The sequence below is a fragment of the Loxodonta africana genome, chromosome 7 (genome assembly GCF_030014295.1).
Source record: "Loxodonta africana isolate mLoxAfr1 chromosome 7, mLoxAfr1.hap2, whole genome shotgun sequence".
NCBI classification, from domain to species: Eukaryota; Metazoa; Chordata; class Mammalia; order Proboscidea; family Elephantidae; genus Loxodonta; species Loxodonta africana.
Window position 1 is genome coordinate 21,500,888 of NC_087348.1, and position 9,794 is coordinate 21,510,681.

Sequence of the window (9,794 nt, forward strand, 5' to 3'; positions counted from 1 at the left end):
AAAATTCATGTTCACACAGCAAGAAAGTCCAGGAAGCATAAGATGATGGGGAATAAATCTTCTCACAGACCTCCTGTTTTAAAGAAGTAACATCAATCCTATCTTTATTTTTAAAAGGTGGCTGAACTTTTTGAGGCAAAAGTCCAAAAATCATTTCTTAAAATGGGAATTTCCTTGTTTATTTATTTTTAACATCTTCCTTACTAAACCAAAAACCAAACCCACGCCATCCAGTCAATTCTGACTCGTAGCAACCCTACAGGACAGAATACAACTGCCTCCTAGGGTTTCAAAGAGATGCTGGTGGGTTCTAACTGCTGACTTCTGGGTTCGCAGCTGAGCTGGAACCAGTGTGTCACCATGGCTCCTGTTCCTTACTACTTTATGATAGTTCCCAATACGTGCCACTGGACGTTTATTTTAAACCTGCCTAGACTATGTCCTGCATTCATATTGTGATGGTTTTCCATTATTTAGTTTAAACAATCCATGCACCCAAATGAATCGATTAGCTTGCTGTGTCAATTTATTAATTCATTGTCTCTATTGAATTTATATTCTCTCCCAGGCATTGTACTAGATATTCACTATTTTATGATCCCCACTGCTATTTCTCTTCTTCTAACCTGATATTCTCTGTTATCTCAGGGATGACATCATTAATGCAGAAAATTGACATTAAGAAGTTATTTAGACCAGCTGGTATGAATCTTGAACCTGGAACCTGGAACCTGGAGCCTGGAACCTGGAACCTGGAACCTGGAACCTGGACCTAGACCATATTTGAAACTTGATTGTAATGCTTAAGACCACTCTGAACTTGGTCTATTTATTTATCCTTTGCGAGCTGAACTTGAGTAATTTATTTATGCTCTCTGAACCTCCATTTTATCTTCAAAAATATGTAAATATTAATAGAACCTGCCTCCCAGAGCTGATGTGAAAATTAAATTAATTAAACCTTGAAGAATGACAATGATACACCAGTCAATAAGTATGAGGTATTATTACCTGGATGTGCTCATTGTTGCTCTGGAAATCCCTGGTCCCACGCGGCATGACTTGTCTCATCCAGTAAACCAGAGGCTAAAGTGGAAGTGTAGAAATGCAGGTGTATTGCATTGTGCAAGGGAAGAAAGAGTTAGGGCTGAAGTTGCCAAGACTGCTCAGTGAAAGTGAGGCAAAAGGTTACTTTTAAGGGGATTACAAGTTAGGAAGTTCATACGAGTTATTAATCAAACTACTTAGGTGCAACGTGGCTTCAACGTAACTTCATGCATCCTGTGTTCAGGATATGGTGGTTAAATGCCACCCAGAGATGGAGAATTTACTATGTAGGAGGTTTAAAAGGTTATCCTGAATGTCGACATGGCATCTAAAGCAGTTTCTGCCAATTCCCTCTAGTTTAGGTAGCAGTTAAAAGAGGGGAACCAGGATTTTAATGTAAAGCTATGAAGCATATCAAGCAAAGAAACCAGGATTCTAATGTAAAGCTAAGGGGGGTGCCAAGCAAGCTGCTGGAGGCTGACCTTTCAGTTAGCAGCCAAACAATTTAATCACTGCACCACCAGGGCCCCAACGCATTCTTCTCTACTATAAAATTTAATTATATTTGTGATGTACCTCTTCACGTCAAGAAAGGCAAAGGTTTTTACTCTTTTGTTCATCAATGCATTTAGAAGAGTGAGTGACACATAGGATATTTATAAATATATGTGGAATATATTTGTGCTCACTACAACCTATGGAGGCACACAGACAAGGCTTGAGGCCAATCATGTAATTTATAGGAACCACATGGTGCATCAAACTGTAGAAAAGATGTTGCATATTTTTTTCCATGTCCTATGTAGGGCATATTTTACATCTTTGTTCCTCAAGCTATTAATTAAGGGATTCAACATGGGAATAACCAGGGTGTAAAATATGGAAGCCACTTTATCAGTGTCAAAGGAATGACTGGACTTGGGCTGCATGTACGTAAAGATTAAAGTCCCATAGAACACAACCACCATGGTTAGGTGGGATCCACAGGTGGAGAAGGCTTTGTGCCTGCCCACAGCTGAGTTCATCCTGAGAATGGCCACAAAAACGAACAGGTAAGAAACAAGAACTATTAAAAGAGATGTAATCAAATCAATTGATGCTAAGATGAGGGTGATCAATTGAATTTCATGTTTGTTTGAGCAGAGCAAAAATAACAAGGGATTAGTGTCACAGTAGAAATGACTGATGGCATTGTGGCCACAGAAGGATAAATTAAAAATTTTTATGGTAACTAGAAGAGAAGCAAATGTGCAATAAAGATAGAGGATTGCCACCAGGGCCTGACACACCCTTTGTGACATGATGGCTGTGTAGAGCAGAGGGTTACAGATGGCTACATAACGGTCATAGGACATTGCTGACAGAATAAAAAGTTCACCATTTATGAACAAGAGAAAGAAAGCTAGCTGTGTAGCACAAAAATAATAGGAGATTGTATTTTCATCCACAGCAAAATTGACTAGCATTTTGGGTCCCACAGCTGTTGAATAACCAAGATCAGTGATAGCCAGGTGTCTGAGAAAAAAGTACATGGGAGTTTGTAGCCTGGAGTCCATCTTGGTGAGGATGATGATGCCCAAGTTGCCCACTACTGAGATCATGTAGATGATGAGGAACAGCCCGAACAATGGAGCCTGCAGCTCTGGGTGGTCTGTGATTCCCATAAGAATGAATTCATTCAGCACTGTTAGATTGTGTTTTTCCATCTTGGTCTATCAGGTAACCTATTCTGGATAGAGACAACAGCATAGTCAACAGATTTCATATAGCATCAACTGGTAGATTTTTATTATAGAAAAGCAATATGCTAAATGGATAAGATAAATCCACACTTTCTAGTATAGTAATTTGTAATTAAACCCACCCACAAATAAGGCATAGGCATATGAAGATACAGATAGAGAGGGAAAGAGGGAAAGAAAGAGAAATCTAACTTGTTATCAGTTGGGTAAAATTTGCTCCCAAAGAATATTTGTCAATGCCTGAGACATTTTTGGATGTCACAACTAGGAGAAGGGTACTACTGGTATCTAATGGAAGCCTGGGGTGTTACTAAACATTCTACTATATGCAGGTTAACTCCACACAATAAGAAAATTTCCAGTCCAAGATGTCACTATGGCAGAAGTTGAGAAACCCTGTGGTAAACATAGAGGTAAAGATAGACACAGGTAAAGACATAGGTGTAAGTATGTGACAATGTAGACTTAGATGTACATATACGTATACATATACATGCACGTATGCATATACACAGTACACATATATATACACATGTATATTCATGTACATAGATGGGATTCCTGGTGGAGCAGTGGTTAAGAGCTTGGCTGATAACCAAAATTTGACTTTTTGAATCTACCAGCCTCTCCTTGCAAAACCTATGTGGCAGTTCTATTCTGTCCTTGTCAGAATGAACTTGATGGCAATGCGTTTCATTTTTTTTAATTTTAATACATACAGATATATGAAACAAAAATCTTAAAAAGTTAAAAGTTTTCAGTGGTAGGTATATGGATGATTACTAAATTTTCTTTCTTCTTTTATATAATGACTATTACATAATGACATTTACAAACTTATAATACAAATTTCTATTTCATTAAAAAAATTTTAAAGTGCAAATTTACAAAATGTGTTTAAAAGCCCTTGTACCACGGTTGCTACAGACTGAAATAACACACTTGACAGGTATTGAACACATGATTAACAAAGACAATCTAATCGGTCATGGTGGGGATTATTTGTCTTTATACAGGGAAATATTCCAGGTGCTAGACCCATGCATATACAGTCTCTGTTATATCTCCACTTGTGGGTTATAGAAAAAGATACTTTCTTTATTTGCATCTGCAAAATGACCACTTCCCTTCAGTGTTGTTGGAAAAATAAACGAAGATTTAATATTTCAGTGCATTTAAGGTATCGGATATAAGTCTCAAATATCAAGTATATACTGTTGTTGTTGTTTTTAAACTCATGATAATAAGTTACCTGAAAGGAGTTTTCTTTACATATGTATACGTAAATTCTTCTAGTGTGACCTAGCTTCTATGTCAGGGTTATGATGATGATGAGTAGGTTGAGTAGTGTGTAATCCATGTAACTGAGCCCAGCCCTTTTCTCCCTGATACTCACTCCATGACTAAAGTTGGACCATCAGTGTGCCAATCTTCTGGATGATACATCTTCTACTTTACTTAATATATTTTAATATAAGTTGATGGATTGCTTACCTAAAGTTCTACAGTTCAAAATCACCTGTGGCTCCATGGGAGAAAATGTGACAGTCTGCTTCCATAGTTATTTACAGCCTTAGAAAACCTAGGGAGTCACTACTGAGTAAGGATCACCTTAACAGGAGTGTCTTTGAATATAAATTTACTTAAAATATGTCCTACCCTAGGAACACTTTTATTATAACTAACATTACTAAGTTGTTTGTAACAAATCAGATATATTTTGTCATGGAAGCATCTAAGATAGTGAGAGGAATTTTGAACAAATGGGGAGAAAGTGAGGTCCAAGTCATTGATTGTATATAAAGAAATTTCATTTAAAAATTCCATTTGGATAAAGAAATCTTCTAGCTTAAACTATTATATAGTACATAATTCACATGAACACAAATATATTTAAATTAAAATGTATATACATATCCCTAATATAACACAGATTAAAAAAAATGGCAGAGAAGGATGAGGATGGCAGTTTAAGGTAAAAAAAAAAAAAGTCATGACTTGAAATGATACTATTTACAATGAAAATAATAGTATCAGCACCCTCTGAGTCAGAAATAAAGAAGCAAATAGAAAAATATAATCAAGTCATATTAAATAACAAAATGGCAACAGAGGAAATACACCCTCTCATATAAAATATTGCTTATAAGGTTGTGACCCTAAATACACACATTGCTTATGTCAGAAAGAAACTATTGGCCTCTTTCTACCTAGAAAAAAGAAGAATGAAGGAAACCAAAGACTTAAGGAAGCAATTAGTCCAAAGACATATGGCGCATATGAACCACAGCCTCCTCTAACCTGAGACAAGAAAAACTAGATGGTGCCTGGCTACCACTACAGACCACTCTGACCAGGATCACAATAGAAGGTCTGGGGCAGAATAGACAAAAAAATGTACAAAAAAATTCAAATTAAAAAAAAAAAAAGAAAAGGCCTGATTTACTGATTTGAAAGAGGCTGGAGAAAGCCCTGAGACACTTGTACTAAGACAATGTTCTAATACCAAACTATAGACACTGCCAGTGGCCACCGTTGAGCACAATAACAGACGGGCTATTAAATTAAACAATAATGTCTGTGAAGGATGTGCCCCTTAGAACAATCAACTGTAGGAGACCAAAAAGGAAGAAGGTGAGGAAGGACAGGGAAATCTGACTTTTGGACACAGAGAAGCCAGGAAGGAAATAAGGAGAGTGTTGACACATTTTGTGTAAGAATTTTTGATTGGAAAATTAATTTGCCGAAAGCACAGTAAAAAAAAAAAATTAAGAAGTTCAGAATTGGTTATCAGTAGATATTACAATTAGGAGATCAAGTATCAATGAATGCAATAAAAGCAATGTAAATCTTGTTTGGCTGCAATGATGAAAGGCTGAAGAAAAAAAGTTCTTATATTGGGTAAGTACTGCTTTTCCTATAAGGTAAGGGAAGGTAAGAGGACTTCCTCTCAACAGCTTAGGAGTTCCACGGAGAGCACCAAGTTATTTTCCATAGGTTATTATCTTTGTTGAGTACCTAATTCTCCTTTTATAAAGCTATGTTCCTTAAGAAAATTATATCGTCTTTCTCTGCCAGATTCCCCTAGGAATTGAAGAATATGACATATGTTATACTATTGTCATATGTAACTGGGTACTTAAAGTTTCCCAAACTCCTAAAAATTGCTTTTCACATCTCAACATGAGTTCTAAAATGGAAATTTATTTCCTCATCAGGAGATTAGCAAAAATGTACATTTATACAGTTTTTTAAAAATATGCATTATATACTAAATTACACTTAAGAGGGACATAGGAAGAGCCTAGAGCCACCTTATAACTATGGATTTAAAAGGACATCAACATTGGAGACTGAATACTGCAGCTTCATAATTCTGCTACAGTATTTCTTAATACTGCATTTGCTTCCTTTACTTTCATATTTGTGCTCTATTATTCACACAGTTAGGCCACCTGGGTGGCACAAACAGTTTAGCTCTTGGTTACAAACTGAAAGGTGGGGGAGAGAGTCCACTCAGAGGAGCCTCAGAAGAAAGGAGGATCTACTTCTGAAAGTTCACAGCCTTTGAAAAACTATGGCCCACAGTTCTCTGACACCCATGGGGTAGCTGGAGGCCAAGTTGACTCCAGGACAATTTTTTTGTTGTTGTTTTGTTAGTTTTTTATTCATATAATTACTTACATAAAATAAAAATATTATTTAGACATTATGATAATGTTTCAAAGATGCTTATGAGCATTTAGTCTGTGAAACAAAGTGTGAATATTTGAAAAAAAAATAATAATGTGAAAAAAAAGGCGAGAGAGAGCCTAGTCTCAGGCACTATTGAAAAGTAGAATGCACACAGAACTGACTCAGAAATCTTAATATTTTGCAATGACGTTGCCATTGAATAAAGGTGGGACCCTGTGTCACTAAAACATTTTGGGTATTGGTAAAATACGGAAACAGTTTACCTTTTTACCTGCAATGAAGACTCTCTTGACTCCCCCAAGAGTTTCTTAACAGGGCAGAGTGTGAAGAATTTATGGATTATTTTTACCCTTGGTGAGTCTCCCTGAGGAGATGACAGGCAATTTGGTGACTGTTCCTGAAGCATTTGAAAGCTTAACAAAATACCTGGGGGGGGGTTGGTTAATTGTTCAGGACATTGTGTATTCACCAGTGACCAAATTTTTATTCATATAGTGTGTATGCAGGTCTATGTTCGTCTATTTCATGTAGTCTTGCATTTTACTCTTTGTTAACTTTCCATTTTTACCACACAGGGATCAGGATTAAAATTTTATATCTATAGAACAGAATTATTAATATTCTCCATTTCTACAATGGTCTCTCCAAATTGATGTCAAAATGAAGAAGTGCTTAAATACTTTCTTATTGCATTTTTTAAAAGACTTAAGTGGAATAAATGTAATGCATTGTGCATATGTGAGGTATTACTTCCTAGTCTACTGTTATTTTTGTTATTGCTGCTGTTCTTGCTATTTTCAGGGTGTTTTTTTTTTTTTTTTGACTTCAGGAACAGAAGCGTTACCCCTGCTTCTCAATTCATAGTCAGTTGCCATCATCTGTTTATGTTTTTTGCTTGTTTATTTTCCATCAATATATTTTAATATTTTATGTTTTTTTATTATGTCCAATCTTCATTCCAAAATTTTTTCTCACCTTCATACATGTTCTGCTGTGCTTGATATAATGCTCTACCATATCAACACACCCTCATAAAGTGTGATTTTTTTGTGTAATGTTTCGCTATGAGTATTACTGTGCTATAAATATTTTTGTTGCATTTTGTCATTGTAAATATCTGTAGTGTATTCATTTGTGACCTTTTTTTTTGCTTATTTCTCCTACAGAATGGTATGTATATGGTATAGTGGTTAAGAGTCTGGCTGTTAACCAAAATATCGGCAGTTCAAATCCACCAGGTGCTGATTGGAAACCCCGTGGGGCAGTTCTACTCTGTCCTATAGAGTCATTATGAGTCATAATCGATTTGACAGTATTGGATTTTGTTGGTTATATATATATATATATATCACTGCTAACTGAAAAGTTGGTTGTTTGAACCCACTAGCCTTTCCGGGGAGAAGAGACCTGGCCATCTGCATTCATAAAGATTACAGCTTAAGCAACCCTATGGGATATTTCTACTTTGTCCTCTACGTCACTATGATTTTCAATCAACTGGATGACAACTAACGAAACAAAAAGTCTTTAATGTTATATATTTTTTGCCTCCAATAGAACATTGTCTGACTTTCTTGCTTCAGGCATGTTGTCAGCAAAACACTGTTTCTGGGTGAGGACATCATATTCGATAAAGTAGAGGGACAATAAGAATGAAGGAATCTTTCCATGAGATGAACTCACACAGTGGCTGCAACAACGGGCTCGAACATACTGATGATTGTGAGGTTAGGACAGTGACAGACAATGTTTTATTCTGTTTTACATAAGGGTACCATGAATTAAGGTCACTCAATGGCAGGTCACAACAACAAGAACCTTTTGTGATTGACCGTTTTCACATCACATGATTCTATTGAGGTCCATCCTAGCTGTTGAGTGCATCAATACTTTATTCGTTTTTACTGCTGAGGATGACTATGTATGGATTTAGTGCAATTTGATTACCCATTACCCATAGAAGGACATTATCGGTTGTTACTAGTTTTTAGCTATTATAAATAACATTTCTTTGAACATTTGTGCAAGGATTTTTGTATGAACATAAGTTTTCACTTCTGTGAGATAAATGTCTAAGTGTGGGTTGTTTCAATTTTGACAAAGTCCAACGTATCAATTTGTACTTTTCATCCATATATTCGCATGTACCAATAATTCAGTAGTTTTTATTACTGGGTGGCATTAAGTTGCTTGGAAATACCACAATTTATGTATCCATTCTCAGGTAGGTGAACATTTGGGTTGATTCTAGTTTTTGAGTATTACAAATAAAGTTGTTCTGGACATTTGTATACATATATTTATAAGGATAGATGCTAACATTTCACTTGGGTAGATATGAGTAAATTGGTTAAATTTTATGGTAAAACTATGTTCAGCTGTTTAAGACCCTGGTGCTTAAAACAAATTATTTTTTTAGTATTTTCATCATTTTAATTTTCCACTAGCAGTTTTTGCATGTTCCATTTCCCCCACATACTTACCAAACACCTGATACTCTAATAGACGTATAGTGTTATGTCATTAATGTTTTAACTTGAAATTCATTGATGAATAATGAACTGAACACTTTTTATGTGCTTATTTGCCAGCAGAATGTGTCCTATGAATAAGTGAAAGTTTGTTTTTATGATCATTTTTGTGGATTATTTCTTTTCTTTTTTATTTTATTCTATTATTATTAATATTTTTGAGTTTTGAGGTCTATCTCTGTATATATTATGGAACCCTGGTGGAACAGCGATTAAAAAGCTGGTTGCCTAACCAAAAAGGATGGCAGTTTGAATCCACCAGCCACTTCTTAGATACCCTGTGGAGCAGTTGTACTCTTTCCTGTAGAATCTCTAAGCGTCAGAATCTAATTGACACCAATGGACCGGGGGAGAGATGGTATATATTGTGGACACAGGCCATTTACAAGATACATTATATGAAAATATTGTCTTCCAGAATGTAGCTTGTTTTTTATACAAGCATCTTTTGAAGAGCATAAGTTTAAATATTTCGTGTGGTCAAACTTTATGGATTTTATTTTTGGTGTTATAGCTGTGAAATCTCCAAATATGTACATCGAATCAATGAAAACCTGGTTAAAATCCAAAATGTCCAAAATGCTTTTTTTAAAAATAAACTTATAAACTGAGAGTAAATTCAAAAATAAATGCAAAGTTATTTTTTTAGTTCTGTAATTGTATTGTGGGCTCTATTAGAATTTTTATATAAAAAAATTGTCATCTACCAGTAAATAAAGTTTTTCTCCTTTTCCAATCTGGATACTCTCTGTTTACTTATTTAATTTTGTATTGCCTT

At 35.4% G+C, this 9,794-nt stretch overlaps 1 protein-coding gene across 1 annotated transcript; it reads right to left on the reverse strand.

The window, feature by feature from the left end:
- Positions 1–1,280: 1,280 nt before the first annotated feature.
- LOC100669726 (olfactory receptor 8K3-like) lies at positions 1,281–3,447 on the reverse strand. Its single transcript, XM_003422866.3, has one exon. The coding sequence runs from the start codon at positions 2,751–2,753 to the stop codon at positions 1,806–1,808; it is 948 nt and encodes a 315-aa protein (XP_003422914.2). The 5' UTR covers positions 2,754–3,447; the 3' UTR covers positions 1,281–1,805.
- Positions 3,448–9,794: the final 6,347 nt, after the last annotated feature.

What these genes read in the sequence shown, in the direction of transcription:
- LOC100669726 (XM_003422866.3), bottom strand. Translation starts at nt 2,753, where the DNA reads ATGGAAAAACACAATCTAACAGTGCTGAATGAATTCATTCTTATGGGA.